The sequence below is a fragment of the Oncorhynchus kisutch genome, linkage group LG26, assembly GCF_002021735.2.
Source record: "Oncorhynchus kisutch isolate 150728-3 linkage group LG26, Okis_V2, whole genome shotgun sequence".
Lineage (NCBI taxonomy): Eukaryota > Metazoa > Chordata > Actinopteri > Salmoniformes > Salmonidae > Oncorhynchus > Oncorhynchus kisutch.
The window spans coordinates 10,041,748-10,063,303 of record NC_034199.2 but is presented as its reverse complement, the minus strand read 5'-3'; the positions used below and the strand labels follow the sequence as shown (position 1 = coordinate 10,063,303).

At 41.0% G+C, this 21,556-nt stretch overlaps 1 protein-coding gene across 2 annotated transcripts in view; it reads left to right on the top strand.

Moving 5' to 3' along the window:
* Positions 1-12,303: 12,303 nt before the first annotated feature.
* Positions 12,304-21,556, top strand: part of stat4 (signal transducer and activator of transcription 4) — a 28,517-nt gene continuing 19,264 nt past the window's right edge. Inside the window, exons 1-7 of one of the 2 annotated variants that reach the window (XM_020461402.2) lie at positions 12,304-12,463; positions 12,973-13,101; positions 15,010-15,145; positions 17,571-17,669; positions 17,905-18,076; positions 20,507-20,592; positions 21,375-21,526. In XM_020461402.2, coding sequence (XP_020316991.1) covers positions 12,405-12,463; positions 12,973-13,101; positions 15,010-15,145; positions 17,571-17,669; positions 17,905-18,076; positions 20,507-20,592; positions 21,375-21,526 — 833 coding nt within the window. In that variant the 5' untranslated portion in view covers positions 12,304-12,404. The remainder of the gene's footprint in view (positions 12,464-12,972; positions 13,102-15,009; positions 15,146-17,570; positions 17,670-17,904; positions 18,077-20,506; positions 20,593-21,374; positions 21,527-21,556) is intronic. The other variant, XM_020461403.2, reaches the window with a different exon arrangement.

The window sequence follows — 21,556 nt, the reverse complement described above, 5'->3', positions numbered from 1 at the left end:
ATCATCCTGACCAACCTGCCCTCTAAATACACCTCTGCTGTCTTCAACCAGGATCTCAGCAATCATTGCCTCATTGCCTGCATCCGTAATGGGTCTGCGGTCAAACAACCACCCATCATCACTGTCAAACCCTCCCTAAAACACTTCTGCGAGCAGGCCTTTCTAACCAATCTGGCCCGGGTATCCGGGAAGGATATTGACCTCATCCTGACGGTAGAGGATGCATGATTGCTCTTTAAAAGTAATTTCCTCACCATCTTAAATAAGCATGCCCCATTCAAAAAATGTAGAACTAAGAACAGATATAGCCCTTGGTTCACTCCAGATTTAACTGCTCTTGACCAGCACAAAAACATCCTGCCTGTAGAGTTCTGCATTAGCATCGAATAGCCCCCGCAATATGCAACTTTTCAGGGAAGTCAGGAGCCAATATACACAGTCAGTTAGGAAAGCTAAGGCTAGCTTTTTCAAACAGAAATTTGCATCCTGTAGCACTAATTCCCAAAAGTTTTGAGACACTGTAAAGTCCATGGAGAATAAGAGCTCCTCCTCCCAACTGCCCACTGCACTGAGGCTAGGAAACACTGTCACCACCGATAAATCCACGATAATAGATTACTTCGTATCGTCTGAGATCCCCAAAGATTGGAAAGCTGCCGCGGTCATCCTCCTCTTCAGGGGGGTGACACTCTAGACCCAAACTGTTATAGACCTATATCCATCCTGCCCTGCCTTTCTAAAATCTTCAAAAGCCAAGTTAACAAACAGATCACTGACCATTTCGAATCCCACTGTACCTTCTCCACTATGCAATCTGGTTTCCGAGCTGGTCACGGGTGCACCTCAGCCACGCTCAAGGTCCTAAATGATATCATAACTGCCATCGACAAAAGACACTACTGTGCAGCCATCTTCATCGACCTTGCCAAGGCTTTCGACTCTGTCAATCACCGCATTCTTATCGGCAGACTCAATAGCCTTGGTCTCTCAAATGACTGCCTCGCCAGGTTCACCAACTACTCAAATAGAGTTCAGTGGTACAAATCAGAGTGCCTGTTGTTCGGACCTCTGGCAGTCTCTATGGGGTGCCACTGGGTTCAATTCTCGGGCCGACTCTTTTCTCTGTATATATCAATGATGACTCTTGCTGCTGGTGTTGCTCTGATCCACCTCTATGCATACGACACCATTCTGTATACATCTTCAATGCCATACAACACTCCTTCCGTGGCCTCCAACTGCTCTTAAATCTAGTCAAACTAAATACATGCTTGATTAACATCACTACTCAGGACGGTTCTGACTTAGAATATGTGGATAACAACAAATACCTAGGTGTCTGGCAAGACTGTAAACTCTCCTTTCAGACTCAAATTAAGTATCTCCAATCCAAAATTAAATATTGAATTAGCTTCCTATTTCACAACAAAGCCTCCTTCACTCATGCTGCCAAACATACCCTCGTAAAACTGACTATCCTACCGATCCTCGACTTCAGCGATGTCATTTATAAAATAGCATCCAACACTCTACTCAACAAACTGGATGTAGTCTATCACAGTGCCATCCGTTTTGTCATGAAAATCCCATATACTACCCACCACTGCGACCTATATGCTCTCGTTGGCTGGCCCTCGCTACGTATTCGTCGCCAAACCCACTGGCTCCAGGTTATTCTATAAGTCTTTGCTACGTAAAACCCCACCTTATATCAGCTCACTGGTCACCATAGCAGCACCCACCCATAGCACACGCTCCAGCAGGTGTATTTCACTGGTCATCCCCAAAGCCAACACTTCCTTTGGCTGCCTTTCCTTCCAGTTCTTTGCTGCCAATGACTGGAACGAATTGCAAAAATCACTAAAGCTGGAGACTCCCTCTCTAACTTTAAGCATCAGCTGTCAGAGCAGCTTACCGATCCCTGTACCTGTACACAGCCAATCTGTAAATAGCACACCAAACTACCTCATCCCCATGTTGTTTTTCTTTCTTCTTGCTCTTTTGCACCCCAGTATCTTTACTTGCACATCATCATCTGCACATCTATCACTCCAGTGTTAATGCTAAATTGTAATTATTTCACCTCTATGGCTTATTTATTGCCTTGCCTCCCTATTCTTCTACATTTGCACACACTGGCCATAGACTTTTCTATTGTGTTGACTGTACATTTGTTTATGTGTAACTCTGTGTGACGAGCTAGCTGAGGTATCCTCGGTAGACTCAGCAACAGACGCTTGACCGGCCAACCAATTCTTGTGAACCTGAAGTGCTGGATGAGGCATCCTTGGTTGCTCCGCGCTGAGAGTTAGGAAGCAAGTAAAGGGAGTGAATAATTTCATAAATAAACAAACACGGTCAAAACAAGAAACACGAGCAAAGTACAGACATGAAACAACAGAACAGAAACGCATGGGGAAGGAACCAAAGAGAGTGACAGATATAGGGAAGGTAATCAAGAAGGTGATGAACTCCAGGTGAGTCTGATGAGGCGATGGTGACAGGTGTGCGTATTAATGAGCAGCCTGGTGACCTAGAGCGCCAGAGAAGGAGTATACATGACAATTGTGACTTGTTACGCACATTTTTACTCCTGAAAATATTTAGACTTACCATAACAAAGGGGTTGAATACTTGGCTCAAGACATTTTAGCTTTTTATTTAAAATTAATTTGTAAGAATTTCTACAAAAATTATTCCACTTTGACATTATGGGGTATTGTGACCAGTGACCAACAAATCTCAATCCATTTTAAATTCACTCTAACACAAAATGTGGAACAGGCATTCAAAACCTTTTACGGTTGTTTTAACGCATTGGTGTAATTTTCACAGTTATGTGGTACATTCTCACAACTCTCAGTACAAAACAGACTAAAAAGGCAGTTGTTTCAACTCTAAGCACATTTTAAAATTGACTAAGTACAACATACTCATGCAATACATGTTCATATCAAGTAATTGCTTTCACAATACAATGCTCACAATACTTTTAATATGATTCTCTTCTCATTTGTTAAAATACAATTTACTATTACTTAATCCAACTGCTCTTAATTGATAATCACTTAAATGTTTGGTAAACCTATAGATTTGACATGTAAACTGGTTTGTCTACTAGTTTTGAGAACTACATAATGAAAATGTATGTCTGTAAAGTACAAACAAAAAGTATAATATTAAGTGCGTTTTGAAAGTATTCAAACCCATTGACTTTTTTTTCCAAATTTTGTTACATTAAAATTGCTTATTTTCCTCAATCTACACACAATACCCGATAATGACAAAGCAAAAACTGTTTTTTGCTAATTCATATAAAAATATTACTAAATATCACACTTAGATAAGTATTCAGACCCTTTACTCAGTATTTTGTTGAAGCACCTTTGGCAGCGATTACAACCTTGAGTCTTCTTGAGTATGATGCTACAAGCTTGGCACACCTATATTTTGTAAGATTCTCCCATTGTTCTTTACAGATCCTCTCAACCACCCTCACCCCAGTCGGAGGTCCTTAGCACTCTGGAGCAGGTTTTCATCAAGGATCTCTGTATTCCGTTCATCTTTCCCTCGATCCTGACTAGTCACCCAGTCCCTGCCTCTGAAAAACAGTCCCACAGCATGCTGCTGCCACCACCATGCTTCACCGTAGGGATGCTGCCAGGTTTCCTCCAGACGTGACACTTGGCATTCAGGCCAAAGAGTTCAATCTTGGGTTCATCAGACCAGATAATCTTGTTTCTCATGGTCTGAGAGTCCTTTAGGTGCCTTGTGCCAAACGCCAAGTGGGCGGTCATGTGCCTTTTACTGAGGAGTGGATTCCGTCTGGCCACTATACCATAAAAGCCTGATTAGTGGAGTGTTGCAGAGATGGTTGGCCTTCTGGAAGGTTCTCCATTCTCCACAGAGAAAGTCTGGAGCTCTGTCAGAGTGATTATTAATTTCTTGGTCACCTCCCTGAATAGTGCCCTTCTCCCCAGATTGCTCAATTTGGCCAGGAGGCCAGTTCTAGAAAGAGACTCGGTGGGTCTAAACTTCTTCCATTGAAGAATGATGGAGGTCACTGTGTTCTTGGGGACCTTAGATGTTGCAGACATTTTTTGGTACCCTTCCCCAGATCTGTGCCTCAACACAATCCTGTCTCGGCACCTCTACGGACAATTCCTTCAACATCATGGCTTAGTTTTTGCTCTGACATGCACTGTCAACTGTGGGACCTTATATCCGACTGTCAACTGTGGGACCTCACGTCTGTAGCCATTAAGTGCTTTGAAAGGCTGGTAAATGCTCACATCAACACCATTATCCCAGAAACCCTAGACCCGCTCCAATTAGCATACCGCCCAAACAGATCCACGGATGATGTAATCTCTATTGCACTTCACACTGCCCTTTCCTACATGGACAAAATTAACACTTATGTGAGAATGCTATTCATTGACTACAGCTCAGCGTTCAACACCACAGTACCCTCAAAGCTCATCACTAAGCTAAGGATCCTGGGACTAAACACCTCCCTCTGCAACTGGATCCTGTACTTCCTGATGGGCCGCCCCCAGGTGGTGAGGGTAGGTAGCAACACATCTGCCACGCTGATCCGCAACACTGGAGCCCCCCAGGGGTGCATGCTCAGTCCCCTCCTGTACTCCCTGTTCACCCACGACTGCATGGCCAGGCACGACTCCAACACCATCATTACGTTTGCAGTGGTAGGCCTGATCACCGACAATGACGAGACAGCCTATAGGGAGGAGATCAGAGGCCTGGCCGGATGGTGCCAGAATAACAACTGATCCCTCAACGTAACCAAGACTAAGGAGATGATTGTGGACTACAGAAAACAGAGGACTGAGTACCCATTCTCATTGACGGGGCTGTAGTGGAGCAGGTTGAGAGCTTCAAGTTCCTTGGTGTCCACATCACCAACAAACTAGAATGGTCCAAACACACCAACACCAAGACAGTTTTGAAGATGGCACAACAAACCTATTCCCCCTCAGGAGCCTAAAAAGATTTGGCATGGGTCCTGAGATCCTCAAAAGGTTCTACAGCTGCAACATCAAGAACATTGTGACCGGTTGCATCACGGCCTGGCACGGCAATTGCTCTGCCTCCGACAACAAGGCACTACAGAGGGTAGTGCGTACGGCCCAGTACATCACTGGGGCTAAGCTGCCTGCCATCCAGGACCTCTACACCAGGCGGTGTCAGAGGAAGGCCATAAAAATTGTCAAAGACCCCAGCCATAGACTGTTCTCTCTACTATCGCATGGCAAGCGGTACAGAAGTGCCAAGTCTAGGACAAAAAGGCTTCTCAACAGTTTTTTACCCCCAAGCCATAAGACTCATGAACAGGTAATCAACCCCCCCCCCCCAATCCCTCTTCTACGCTTCTGCTACTCTTTGTTTATCATATATGCACAGTCACTTTAACTATACATTCATGTACATACTACCTCAATTGGCCCCACCAACCAGTGCTCCCGCACATTGGCTAACGGGGTATTTGCATTGTGTCGCGCCACCCACCACCCGCCAACCCCTCTTTACGCTACTGCTACTCTCTGTTCAACATATAGGCATAGTCACTTTAACCATATCTACATGTACATACTACCTCAATCAGTCTGACTCACCGGTGTCTCTATGTAGCCTCGCTACTGTATATAGCCTCGCTACTGTATATAGCCTCGCTGTTGTATATAGCCTCGCTACTGTTTTTCACTGTCTTTTTACTGTTCTATTTATTTCTTTACTTACCTATTGTTCACATAATACCTTTTTTGCACTGTTGGTTAGAGCCTGTAAGTAAGCATTTCACTGTTGTATTCGGCGCACGTGACAAATAAACTTTGATTTGATTTATATAGACAGATGTGTGCCTTTCTAAATCATGTCCAATCAATTGAATTTACCACAGGTGGACTCCAATCAAGTTGTAGGAACATCTCAAGGATAATCCATGGAAACAGAATACACCTGAGCTCAATTTCGAGTCTTACAGCAAAGGGTCTGTTTTACATTTTTAATAGATTTGAAAAAAATTCTCAAAACCTGTTTTCACGTTGTCCTTATGGGGTATTGTGTGTAGACTGATGAGGGGAACAAAAATATTTGATCAATTTTAGAATAAGGCTGTAACGTAACAAAATGTGTAAAAAGGAAGGGGTCTAAATGCTTTCCAAATGCACTGTAAACTCAAATGTACTAAAAAGATGATAATGACTATTATGATTTGACTTCACAGTAAGTTTTACACTGCTTTACTAAAGTGTATTTTATTGTTTTGGTACTGGTATTCAAAACCTTTCACTGTGTATATATTTTGTTTTAAGACATCTTTCATTACACAACCATTGATCCAAAATATAAGTTTACTCTGAAATATGATACATTGGTTTAATCACCAAAACACAACATATTTAAATCTTTTCAATTTAGTTATTTTAACAACCAGTTAATCCAATAGCAAAACATTTAAGATACATGTTTGAAATTTGCCCTTTGAATGTAGTTTGCTACAGTACTGTAAATTACAGTACATCACATTCTTTTCACATTAGGCAATACAATTGCACTACCTTTTAAAAATCCCATGTGTGATCAAAGGTGTGATCATTGAAGACATCTTTCACAGTGTAGTCAAATGAAAGAAATTGAAGAGACAATGTTTAGCAGGCACTAGTTTGCATCAAGCAAGTCTTGAGCATTTGGCCATAGATTGTAGTAAATATCTATTTTTCATGTACCTGGTGAAAAACCTTTTGGCATGGCGAATCCAAGCCTGACATACAGTAAGACTGGATTGAAATCAGTGCATGCCTCATCCATAGACTGAAGCGGGGTGGTACGCTCATGGGGATAGCAATTTTACATCTCCCAACTGTATTGTAATTGTTTATTGTATTTGAAAGTATTGTAATACACTTTATGTATTGTAGTGGTCCTGTTCTCATTTGCAACTGCGACCTGGCCAAGATAAAGCATAGCAGTGTGAACAGACAACACAGAATTACACATGGAGTAAACAATAAACAAGTCAATAACACAGTAGAAAAAAAGAGAGTCTATATACATTGTGAGGAGGTAGGCAAATAATTACAATTTTGCAGATTAACACTGTAGTGATAAATGATCAGATGGTCATGTACAGGTAGAGATATTGGTGTGCAAAAGAGCAGAAAAGTTAATAAATAAAAACAGTATGGGGATGAGGTAGGTAAAATTGGGTGGGCTATTTACCGATAGACTATGTACAGCTGCAGCGATCGGTTAGCTGCTCAGATAGCAGATGTTTGAAGTTGGTGAGGGTCAGTGATTTTTGCAATTCGTTCCAGTCACAGGCAGCAGAGAACTGGAACGAAAGGTGGCCAAATGAGGTGTTGGCTTTAGGGATGATCAGTGAGATACACCTGCTGGAGCGTGTGCTACGGGTGGCTGTTGCCATCGTGACCAGTGAACTGAGATAAGGCGGAGCTTTACCTAGCATGGACTTGTAGATGACCTGGAACCAGTGGGTCTGGCCAGCCGACTAGAGCATACAGGTCGCAGTGGTGGGTGGAATAAGGTGCTTTAGTGACAGAACGGATGGCACTGTGATAAACTGCATCCAGTTTGCTGAGTAGAGTGTTGGAAGCTATTTTGTAGATGACGTCGCCGAAGTCGAGGATCGGTAGGATAGTCAGTTTTACTAGGGTAAGTTTGGCGGCGTGAGTGAAGGAGGCTTTGTTGCGGAATAGAAAGCAGACTCTAGATTTCATTTTCGATTGGAGATGTTTGATATGAGTCTGGAAGGAGAGTTTACAGTCTAGCCAGACACCTAGGTACTTATAGATGTCCACATATTCAAGGTCGGAACCATCCAGGGTGGTGATGCTAGTCAGGCGTGCAGGTGCAGGCAGCGAACGGTTGAAAAGCATGCATTTGGTTTTACTAGCGTTTAAGAGCAGTTGGAGGCCATGGAAGGAGTGTTGTATGGCATTGAAGCTCGTTTGGAGGTTAGATAGCACAGTGTCCAAGGACGGGCCGGAAGTATATAGAATGGTGTCGTCTGCGAAGAGGTGGATCAGGGAATCGCCCGCAGCAAGAGCAACATCATTGATATATACAGAGAAAAGAGTCGGCCCGAGAATTGAACCCTGTGGCACCCCCATAGAGACTGCCAGAGGACCGGACAGCATGCCCTCTGATTTGACACACTGAACTCTGTCTGCAAAGTAGTTGGTGAACCAGGCAAGGCAGTCATCAGAAAAACCGAGGCTACTGAGTCTGCCGATAAGAATATGGTGATTGACAGAGTCGAAAGCCTTGGCAAGGTCCATGAAGACGGCTGCACAGTACTGTCTTTTATCGATGGCGGTTATGATATCGTTTAGTACCTTGAGCGTGGCTGAGGTGCACCCGTGACCGCCTCGGAAACCAGATTGCACAGCGGAGAAGGTACGGTGGTATTCGAGATGGTCAGTGACCTGTTTGTTGACTTGGCTTTCGAAGACCTCCAGATCATAAGAGCATGGCACTAGCAACACCAGAATTGTAGGTTCGACTCCCACATGTACAAAATGTGTTCACTGTTGTCACTTTGGATAAAAAAAAGTGTATTCTATGTAAATGTAATATATTACGGTATTACAGTACTGTATTGACCAATACAATTTTAGTAAAGCAGACCCCCCCCCTCATCAACGAGACCCCAACAACTTTATTTTTTTGCATGCATGCTTACTGTATAGGGAAGGGGTATGTATTCAACTGCGAGGTATTGGGCCTGCTGGTTTTCTATTCTACCTGATAATGTATTGCACATACCTGGTGTCCCAGGTCTAACTCAGTCCCTGATTAGAGGGGGACAATGGAAAAAAGATGCGGTTGAGTTTGAAGGGTATTGGGGATTCATTTATTTCTTGTTTTGGACTTCCTGAATAATTTGCATATTGGTATTGTATGATATTGTATTACTGCACTGTATGAGCTAGAAACAGAAACATTTTGCTGCACCTGCTGTAATATCTGCTAATCTGTGTACACAACTGATTTGATTTGTTACATTTGTCTCTGATCATGTCAATATCAGATTAATTTTTATTTACTGTGAACTAAAATCATAATAGTCATCATCATCACTGTACATTCGGGTATGTACAGTGCCAGTCAACAGTTTGGACACACTGTCACATCAGCCTTTGCTTTGGCTCCCCCTCCTGTCCAGCTCAGGCGTTCAGCGTCGCCTGCCTTCTCTTGTCTGGTCATCATTACACACACCTGGTTCCAGTCCCTATCAGTGTATATATATTCCCTCTGTCATTTGTCTTTGTCGGTCATTGTAGATGCTGCTTGTTTTCCTGAGAGGAATCTCGCCTACTATTTCCTGAGTACTTTACTATTTTGCACTTTGGGTTTCGTCCTGCTTTTATGTATGCCGCTTTAATAAATTCAGTAGTTCTAAACCTGTGACTGTCTCCTCTTTTCTACATTGTAGAATAATAGTGAAAACAACAAAACCATGAAATAACACATATGGAATCATGAAGTAACCAAAAAAGTGTTAAAAAAAGGAAAATATATTTGAGATTCTCTGAAGTAGCCACCCTTTGCCTTGATGACAGCTTTGCACACTCTTGGCATTCTCTCAACCAGCTTTTTTATTTTATTTTACCTTTAACTAGGCAAGTCAGTTAAGAACAAATTCTTATTTTCAATGACGGCCTAGGAACAGTGGGTTAACTGCCTTGTTCAGGGGCAGAACGACAGATTTGTACCTTGTCAGCTCAGGGGTTTGAACTTGCAACCTTCCGGTTACCAGTACAATGCTCTAACCACTAGGCTACCCTGCCGCCCAGTCCAGCTTCATGAGGTAGTCGCCTGGAATGCATTTCATTCCACTTGTCAAAAGTTAATTTGTGGAATTTCTTTCCTTCTTAATGCATTTGAACCAATCAGTTGTGTTGTGACAATGTAGGGTTGGTTTACAGAAGATAGCCCTATTTGGTAAAAGACCAAGTCCCTATTGTGGCAAGAACAGCTCAAATAAGCAAAGAGAAATGAAGGTCAGTCAATATGGACAATTTCAAGAACTTTTAAAGTTTCTTCAAGTGCAGTTGCAAAAACCATCAAGCGCTATGATGAAACTGGCTGTCATGAGGACTGCCATAGGCAAGGAAGACCCAGAGTTACTTCTGCTGCAGAGGATAAGTTCATTAGCGTTACCAGATCCAGAAAATGCAGATCAAATAAATGCTTCACAGAGTTCAGACACATCTCAACATCAACTGTTCAGAGGAGGCTGCGTGAATCACCCCCCCATCCACATCGATGGAACAGTAGTGGAGAGGGTAGCAAGTTTTAAGTTCCTCGGCATACACATCACAGACAAACTGAATTGGTCCACTCACACAGACAGCATCGTGAGGAAGGCGCAGCAGCGCCTCTTCAACCTCAGGAGGCTGAAGAAATTCGGCTTGTCACCAAAAGCACTCACAAACTTCTACAGATGCACAATCGAGAGCATCCTGGCGGGCTGTATCACCGCCTGGTATGGCAACTGCACCGCCCTCAACCGTAAGGCTCTCCAGAGGGTAGTGAGGTCTGCACAACGCATCACCGGGGGCAAACTACCTGCCCTCCAGGACACCTACACCACCCGATGCTACAGGAAGGCCATAAAGATCATCAAGGACATCAACCAGCCGAGCCACTGCCTGTTCACCCCGCTGTCATCCAGAAGGCGAGGTCAGTACAGGTGCATCAAAGCTGGGACCGAGAGACTGAAAAACAGCTTCTATCTCAAGGCCATCAGACTGTTAAACAGCCACCACGAACATTGAGTGGCTACTGCCAACACACTGTCAATGCCACTGACTCTACTCCAGCCACTTTAATCATGGGAATTGATGGGAAATTATGTAAATATATCACTAGCCACTTTAAACAATGCTACCTTATATAATGTTACTTACCCTACATTATTCATCTCATATGCATACGTAGATACTGTACTCTATATCATCGACTGCATCCTTATGTAATACATGTATCACTAGCCACTTTAACTATGCCACTTGGTTTACATACTCATCTCATATGTATATACTGTACTCGATATCATCTACTGTATCTTGCCTATGCTGCTCTGTACCATCACTCATTCATATATCCTTATGTACATATTCTTTATCCCCTTACATTGTGTATAAGACAGTAGTTTTTTTTGGAATTGTTAGTTAGATTACTTGTTCGTTATTACTGCATTGTCGGAACTAGAAGCACAAGCATTTCGCTACACTCGCATTAACATCTGCTAACCATGTGTATGTGACAAATAAATTTGATTTGATTTGAATCAGTAGTTGAATTGCTGCAAAGAAACCACTACTAAAGGACAACAATAAGAAGAGACTTGCTTGGGCCAAGAAACACGAGCAATGGAGCAATTACATGAACATGTAATTGGATAATGAAAACCAGGTGTGTAGAAAATAAAGACAAAACCAATGGAGAATGAAAGATGGATCAGCGATGGCTAGAAGATCGGTGACGTCGACCGCCGAACGCCGCCCATACAAGGAGAGGGACCGACCACGGCAGAAATCGTGACACATACATACATTTCATTATGTAGTTCTCAAAATCTGCAGTAGACAAAAGTTTACATGTAAAATCTATAGGTTTACCAAACGGTTAAGTGATTAACAATTAAGAGCAGTCAGGTTAAGTAATAGTCAAATGTATTTTAACAAATGAGAAGACAATCATATCAAAAGGAATTTGAGCATTGCGTTGTGAAAGGCAATTCCTTCATATGATCATGTATCGCAATGTGAAACATGTATTTCTAGATGAAACACTAAGTTTGGTGAAAAGGTGACAGTATGATTTTGTGTGTTGTACTTAGTCAATTGAAAATGTGCTTAGAGTTTTGAAACAACTGCATTTTTGAGTATCTGTTTTGTGTGAAAATGTAGCACATACTTGTGAAAATTGCACCAAGGCTAAAAAAAATGTAATCAAACTGAAATACCTGAATTCATCAATCCATGTGTTGCATAGTTCAACAAAATTATGCGCTTATTAAATACCATATTTAGTTCCTATTACATATATGCATTGCAAATAGTAAGTAGGGAGGCCTACTATTGGTTATGAATTATATATTTTTTAACCAGTCTGTTTATTTTGTACAGTTCAAATGTTGTTGAGAAATTAGATGTCCCTCACTCTAAACATCAAATGATACATTTATATAATACATTATGAATGAGCCACAGGGGGCGTATCGAGGGAGGGAAGTGACAAAACCTATAGAACAGCCCTATGACACGACGAACAACATAAAACGATAAGGTTTGAAACATATAATAGGCTAAAAGAGGAAACGAGAGCGAGAGGAGCAATTGACAAGCATTCACATGACTTGTGTCGCCGAACGTGGATATTTCTGTGATAGCGCACCAGTCCAAAGACACAGGTAGGCTTTCACAAAGGATGACGTTTTATAAACTTTTTGATAGTCATTAACCAGAACGATTTGATCTAGCTCCGCTACAGAAATGAAGGTACGCAAAGTTTATGCTGCTGTAAAATGCGATTTACAAGAAATCTCGTGTGGTAGGCTTACTTGACAGACAGATACCAGTCGACAAGCATCAGTAATTGATCGATCTATATTATTCATTACTCCGAATATATTGTGTTATTGGATAACGACAGACATAAACAGTTTAATAATACAAAATAATAATATATATATATATGCAGTATGATACGCATTTGAAACGCAACATGCGTCACATGTTTAGAATAGGTAGGCCTAGGCCCTAGAGTATGCTCTTTTTGAATAGTCTACTTTATCCTAAACTATTATGTTACTGTACCTGGACAAAAACTCTACAAGCACCGATCCTTCAATCATTTTCACAGAAGTGTAATTGATTTGGCTGTTTTAATTTGCTCTGGGCTGTCGGAATTGTTCCTCAGCATGAGTCAATGGAAACAAATTCAACAGCTCCAGATCAAATACCAGGAGCAGGTGGGCTACCTTTATGATGACAACTTCCCTATGGACATACGGCAGGTGCTCTCCAACTATATTGAGAGCCAGGACTGGTGAGTGTGTTTGTATGTGTGAGCGTGTGTGAGCGTGCGTGCATGCATTTGTTTGTGTGTGTGTGTGTGTGTGTGCGCGTGTGTGTGTGTGAGTGAGAGAGAGTGTGTCTTGGTCTGTGTGTGTCTGTCTGTATGCTTGTCTGTGTGTATGTCTGTATGTGTGTTGGTGCCTGTGTTACTGTACAGTAATATATATAATAGATATCAAGTTGGGTTTCCAGCGAGCATGTTCAGGAACTAAAACACAGCATGTGGATACCATAATTGATAACACTTTACTTGAAGGGGCAATAAGGCATCCATAACACCTTTATGAGACCAGCCATGACACTTTAATGAGTGTTGAAGTGTTTTACTGCATTAACACATCATGGTAATCCAGCTGTGACTGACATGTAGCCTTTTCATGTATTGGGTCATTCCATGAAATGAGTCACTTTGATATTTTTAGAAGAAATTGTGAATCAATATTGGATTTTAAAAGCCTGTTATATTAAATGAAGTACCCTTTAATATAGACCACATGGACAATTCAATGAATCTGATTTGTAATATGAAAAAAAAGTATTACACATGTTGATATTTCCGTCTCTGTATTCTCTGTGACTTCTCTGAAGATTTTAACCCAGTTAACCACTAAGTGTTTTCACCATCATTGTAAAGTCCTATTTATTTTGTTGCTTTGGCGGAAGATTATTATTTATTACATGTGATTAGGGATTCATTTGAAGGTTAAAAAAACAAAAAGAGTTTTAATATGGTAAAACGATTCCTTTTTAAATATTTTTTTTCAAATCATAGTGTTTAAGGGAGGTGAGCTGGTTCTACTCTCTTTGGGCATTTGCTGGTGTTTTGTGGTGGAAAACTGAGTGTGTAGAGCTTAACACTACATACTGTAGATAGCTTCTTCTTTTTTTAAAGCTTACAGTCAAATGACCAAAGCATCCTCTAGTGGTGTCATGGGTAGAATGTTATCAATATTTTTCATAATTTCATAATGAATAAACATTTATTATTTTTAGTGCCAAATAAGTATAATATTGGGATGCAAACTCATAATGTAATACGTTTTAACTCTATGACATAGTAGTCTTCTTTTTTTAAAGCCAATTGCCAAGTGTGTGAGGTGTATACTTTTGTTTCAAAGTAGATTTGCCTAATACTACCAAGAAACAGTATGTGTGACCCTATTTACTGCAGTAATTCATTTCCCATCCCTGTTACACACAACAATCTTCCATTCCCTCTGTCACAAGAGGATGTATTTTTTATTTTAACTAGGCAAGTCAGTTAAGAACAAATTCTTATTTTCAATGATGGCCTAGTGGGTTAACTGTGTTGTTCAGGGGAAGAACAACAGATTTGTACCTTGTCAGCTCAGGGATTCGATCTTGCAACCTTTCGGTTACTAATCCAACGCACTAACCACTAGGCTACGCTGCCACCCCGTATGGTTGATTTAAGATGAAATCGTCAACCCTGTTATGGTCAACCCTGTTACGGTCAACCCTATTACTTTATTTGGCACTTACAGGCACTTAGTATAGTATAGTTTTTTTTTTGATGGGATAAAATAACAAAAAAACATGTAGATGTGCTCATTATTACAGAATGTACAAATTAGGTGAAATAAAAAGATTTTTCCCCCCACCAAGTTACACTACCCAAACGGGACTCATTTCGTGGAACCACCCTATTGCGCTTGTACAAAACAGCAAAAGAAATCATTTGATGATATGACATGCTGAAAAAGGAGAATGAGTGATTTTCCCCCTTTTCCTTTGTCGATTATAACATGATGTGTACAGTATGTTCTACATGCTCTCATTAATAACTTGTTTTATTGGGCACTGAAAACTGTTAAATTAGATACAAAGCTAAGACAACATGTATGTGTTTTCTTCACAGGGATACTGCCGCAAACCATGAGTCCATGGCGACAGTTCTCCTCAGCAATCTCCTGTCTCAGCTGGACAGGCAGTGTTCTCAGGAACAGAACTTCCTACAAAGACACAACTTGAAGTTCATCTACCAGCAGTTACAGGTGCCACAATAACCTCCCTTACAATACCATACACCTAACCTGGTTACAACCAGACTGAACTCTGCGCTAAATCCGTTTGCCAGGCAACCATATACCCTGCAGATCCAACATTGATAACATTAAACAGTCTCTCCTTGTCATTGATGCATTTAAGCATTGAGGGGATTTAGTACAAGCAACCAACAACTTCCCGTAAATAGGGAGTTGCACTGTGTAGTATGTTATGACAGTATGTATGTGTGTGTGTATGTGTTCAGTGTGGAAAAGGAAGTGAAAGACGAGAACTGTTCATTTGTGTGTTTTTGTCACCTTTAGGGATTGGCGTATGGTTTAGTGGCATTCCTCAAACTGAGCTTCCTTTCACTTGTGATGTTGTATGTGTGTTGTATGTCATTTTTGTTCCAGACAATTTCACCTCTTACCCTATTCAGGGGAATCCAAATTCTATTATGCTCTCTGAGGTCTCAGGACATCGACTGGCAGTATATTTCTTAGAATTTCTGAGAATTGTACCTTAAAACACTGTAACAGGAACAGGAAATAGCTGTTTGAGGCTGATGGCTGAGGCCGGTGAGGCCATATTTCTGTATAAGACACATACCTCATCAGAACCTTGTGGTTTCCAGAACTTCCATTTTGTCTGTGTGTGTATTTGACTGTTTGTTTGTGTGTACAGATGGTGTGATGTTTCTCAGAGGAAGTAGTAGCTCAAACACAAGAGGACACAAGAGGTTTGGTTTGGTGTCGCGCTTGGAGATGTGCATTTTGTTATTGTTTAGCTGTGCTGTCTATTACCCACAGATGACAGATGGAAAGTGTCTCTTTCTATGCAATCATTTGTGCTGAGTCTACCTTGAAGGTATACAAGCATTATTTATGATCCATTCTTTTGAACTCAGTCAATTGAGGGAATTCAATGGAAATGCATTTCATGAATTGAATGAACCCTCCTCCACTGGTTCATACCTGAATTGCAATTTGTTGTGAGGGATCTGACCCTAACCTTGTATAAAATAAATGTGTCACTGAGTGAAGAAAACGGTCAACCCACTATGCATATATATTAGGACTTTTAGTACTGGAAATAAATATTGCAGTTCTTATGTCTCATCTAAAGCTAGGAAAGGCTGAGTGGTTGGCTCTAAGGGGATTTCTCAGTCTGAGGGAGGATCTGAATACAGTGGGCCGAATGACGCTGCTGAAGACTGCTGAACTGACACTGTTTGTTTGTGATGTCGTCGTCATTGTGATGATGGTAAAGGGTATTGCGTAGGTTTTCAAGATTGAATCCCCCTTCTGTCTTTCGTTGCACACTCAAATCAGTAGTCACAGACAATGACTGAAAGACAAATCAGGTTTCACATGTTCACATCAGAACTTTCCCTTGTGTCTCAGAGGCCTAGACAGAATCTGTGGAATTTTGTCAAAAACAGACAAAGATGTCAAGATGCACATGGTGTTTGAGACATGTTTTGCACAGAACTGGGTTCAGATCCCAGAGACAGACAAAACGCAAACTAAAAGGACAAATTATGGGCCATCCATGGTTGTATTCCTTAGGGATCATCGTAGCAAACAAGTACTTCTTGTTGGGGTTCAGGTAGTACCACCCCGTTTCATTCTGTTTTCTTCATTTTTCTGGCCTAATAAACTTGTCCCATGTCTGTAGGCCTTTTTACACTAAATGTCTCCTTGTTTAGACTGTCATAGTACATTACTTTTGGTTTTGTTTTCATACTGAGTCTGTACCTGGTTCAGTCACATTCTTTCCTATGGACTGATTTATCTTGTTTCTTCACACACATGATGGCATACTTTATGTGTGGTGTGTCGGTGGAGAGGTTGGAGAGAAGTTACCGTGTCTGAAAAACACCTTTCAATACTTCCTTATTAGCCCATTTACACTATACATTATAAGGAGAAAGTAGAGCAAACCTAAACCTCCCTGTTTTACTCAGAATCTTTTGTATTTCCGAGGAAGAATCTCAGTTGAGAGAGCAATCTTTCAAAGAGCTCTTAGAAACTCACACAATTCGCACAATTCAGGAGACAGACACTCATATAGACAAGTCAGTTGAAATGTTGTTGTTTTTAAAATATATTTTGTAAGTATTTTCTGCTTTAATTGACAGGGATACCCATGAAATGAAGAGGGAGATAGATTGTGGGCATAATGTTAAGAACTGCGCTGGGGCCAGGATTCAAAGGTGTAGACAGCAGTATAATATTGCAGCGATTTCGGGGGAGGGGGGTAGGCTGGACCAGGACTCGAACTCAGATCCTGCAACTGTCAACCTAACACATGAACAATTTCACAGAGAGATTCGAATGACTTGACAAGGTCTCTAGGTGTTTGACATCTCCATGCCTTCCTGTACATGTATACATGTGTCTGTGGGTTCATATGTCCATGTTTTTTTTTCAGACTAAATGCAAAGCCAACCCTCTGCTAATGGCCGGGGTCATTTCCACTTGCCTCAGAGAGGAGCGTCGTATCATCTCCACAGCCAGCATTCAGGAACAGGTGAGTCTCTTTGACTCTTTGACATCATCAGGAAAGTCCCTTGTGTTTCCCACTTATCCTTTTTATATCTTCTTCCTCGAAACACCTGGAAAGACAGAGGCAGTAACAGGAAGAGTAAAGACTAATTGCAATAGGACGGTATCTGTGTGTGTGTGTGTGTGTCTGGGGGGGGGGGGGGGGGGGGGTGTCTGCATTTGTGTGTGTGGTTTACTTCACCTCATCATCATCTTGATAGGGCCCATTGGAGAAGTCAATGCAGAATTCGGTGGCCTTCGAGAGACAGAAGAACATGGACAACAGGGTGGCTGTGATCAGGAGTAGTGTGCAGATGATGGACCAGGCAGTGAAATACCTAGAAGACATGCAAGACGACTTTGACTTCCGCTATAAAACTCTCCAGTCTCGAGGTCAGCCATACACCCAATCCATACCCTTATGGACTACCCTAAGATCTGATGTGATTTTACAGCTGTCGTATAATATTGGATAGCTGTAAGTAAAATGGCAATATCTGCACCTTGCCCTCTGACGGCCTGATGTGGTGAAATGATTGACTAACTATGGGCAACACTTGACTTAAACCGCATAGTTTTTAAACCCAGAGGCCCAATATCGCAATACTTCCAGGAACGCTTGCGAAGCAGACTAGGCCGGGGTATTTATTTACCTTTATTTAACTAGGCAAGACAGTTAACAGCAAATTCTTATTTTACAGTGACGGCCTACTCCGGGCAAACCCTCCCCTAATCTGAAAAAAACCCTGTCCCAATTGTGCGCCGACCTATGGGGCTCCCGATCACGGCCGGTTGTGATACAGCCCGGGGTCGAACCAGGGTCTGTAGTGACACCTCGAGCACTGAGATGCAGTGCCTTAGACCGCTGCCCCAATCGGGTATGGGGTTTAGCAAGTCAATAGAAGTGAAAAAAAGTGTAAAATATAAATGCAAAACCTAGATTTGCGCCAATGTCTTAATTAGCTGAAACCTGGTTAAGGTGACAAACTGACACGTTTTAATTTTCATCAAAAACAACTTCATATCAAAGGAATGCCTTTGATTAGACGGCCTGCACATCCTTAGTTCGGCTCGAGACAACCGTTAGACCCGATGACGTTTCTGTGCATCAGCTTAGCTAGCCAACATTGCCATGACATCAACTACAAGCGTGATCGAGGGATTTTATTGGAGAGGCAGTTTCTGGATATCTTAGTTTTTAGTATCTTTGCTTAAACCCAGCAGGTATAATTGTTACTGTAATTTCATTATTTCCAATATGTTTTCATTAATTGAATTCACTTAGTCTATTTTATGAGAATTTGTAAGATTCTTATTTGCATAAAATAGACAGAGACCCGTCTTATCAATAATGGATAATAGTATTTATTCTCGGAGCGCGCTGCCATTTAACCACGAACAACAGTTTATATACAAAATATGACGTCATTGGTGAATGAATCTCCTCCTCTCGACCAAGACAGAGAAAGTTTAAAAGTTCATTCCGACCCACTAGCACACACACAGGACACACAACATAACTGAATTAACTCTTGATCCCTCACCATTATCGATCACCACTTAGCTGACAGTTCTAGTTAACAGAAAACCTAGGAATGCACTCACTGCCTTATCTAAAACACCCCAGAGCTAAGTTTCGTCAGTTCAACCATAGGTTAAAGACCTTTTCTGCTTACTTAAAAAAAACACTCCTAATCTCCTCCAACCTGGCTGGAATGGTATTTATTTAAATGTAATTACCCCCTGTTTCAGGCTCCACAATCCCTCACTTATGAACTCATATTGTTAATCAGATATAATAAAACAGAGTATAAGTTTACTTAGTGAGAGTTCTATTTAAAATGGGGATATTGTTTAGTCATTTATTCATAAAATTCCTAACAATAATGCAATATGATGTGGTTATAATGCATTGTAAGACTTGTCATAAGCATGTTTGACCCCCTTTTAATGTATATTCTTATCATCTCATTATGATCCTGACTGAATGACAACCAAAGGGGCAATAAAAAAAACATGTTTTATTTCACCAAATTGTAACATTCTGTCATGATGAGCACATGTTCAACTTAAAGGTCCAATTCAGCCATTTTTATCTTAATATCAAATCATTTCTGGGTAATAGTGATTGTGTTCAATTAAAATGGTCAAAAGAAGCAAAAATGGCTCCTTAGCAAGAGCAATTTCTCAAGAAGGAATTTTGCTAGGGCCTTTTTTTGGAGTTGTCTGAGTGGGGAGGGGAAAACTGAAAACTATCTTTTATTGGTTAAATAAAGGTGAAATAAAAAAATTAAATAAATTGGCAGAGAGGTTTGGAATGCTCTTTCTTGTTGGTATATTAACCAATTTACCGACTGGTGATGTCACCAGGCAGGCCAAAACTCCATCCCACCAAAACGGGCTGAAATTTCAGGCGGTCTTTTCAAACAGCTCAAACAATCATAATTTTCACAACACAGTATTATTCCAACCTCATAGTGTGGAAATACATTTAAAACACAGGAAAATCTCATTTTTGATTACACTGGACTTTTAATTAAATAAGAGAGGTTAAATACAAAAATTACAATAGTAATTGACCATAACAGGGTTGACGATTTTAAATCTTAAATCAGCCAAAATATTTTCTTTTTTTGACTAGGCAAGTCATTTAAGAACAAGTTCTTATTTTCATTGATGGCAGTGGGTTAACTGCCTTGTTCAGGGTAGATAAAGTGGTGCAAAGAAGTGCCACACTTTTATTCAATGTAACTTACATCAATAGTACATGGGTTCCCACTGTGTTTTATCCTCTGTCACGCTGGATGTATTTTTGTCCCTTAGATCCAGTGGACAGGAACACAGCGGCGATGAAACAGGAAGTGACCCGACTGCAGGAGATGCTCAACAACCTGGACTTTAAGAGGAAGGTGTGGGCACACTAAATAGATTAGATAAACCAGCAATCAGCTATGGTTGTTACTATAGGCCTAAGCTTTGTGTTTAGCGTGTAAACAGTTGAACATCAGCGATGCCTTATCTTTGAGTAATATGCATTTATTTGAATTGGGGCCACCGTTTCTGTCATGCAGTTGCTGTCTTACACACTTTTAGTCTATACAATTCTATATGAATATTTACTATATAGATACAATGGTTAAAAATAATTTTTTGGGGGGGCTGCAAAGTGTGGAGAGCACTGTTGCATCCAGCACGATATTGCTAGTTAGATTTTCGTCTGGCACTGCAAGACAGCTGAGTGAGTTTTAGATATTGAAATCTTGAGGATATTTATTGAATTCGCTTCGGGGACTATTCAACAAAACACACGTTTATGTATAATATTATAATATATGGCATTTAACAGACACTTTTATTCAATGTAACTTACATAAATAGTACATGGGTTCCCAACCTAGGCGCCAACGTTTTGTGGGGAAGCGTGGGAACTTCCTTGATTTGAGGGGCAAAAAAAATGTTAATTTAAAAAAAAAAATATTTCGTGATTGTTTATACCAATCAAAAACGATGCATACATCTGTGAAGCTTCAGACTATAAACAAGCAACTTAACTTAACTTAAAACATAATTTTTTTCCAAGTCAATCATACTGGGGGAATTGAATCCATAACCTTGGTGTTGCTAGGATCATGCTCTTACCAACTGAGCAACACAGGACCAGCAGTGAGATGTTGTTATTGTTCCCCCATAGGAGAACCTATCTAAGATGAGTGACGTGATAAAAGAGATTGATGCTCTGATAGTCTCCCAGCTGAACCCAGAGCTGATGGAGTGGAAACGCAGGCAGCAGGTCAACTGTATAGGTGGCCCACTGCTCACTGGACTGGACCAGCTCCAGAACTGGTAATGTAACCAAGCTTGCTTACACACATA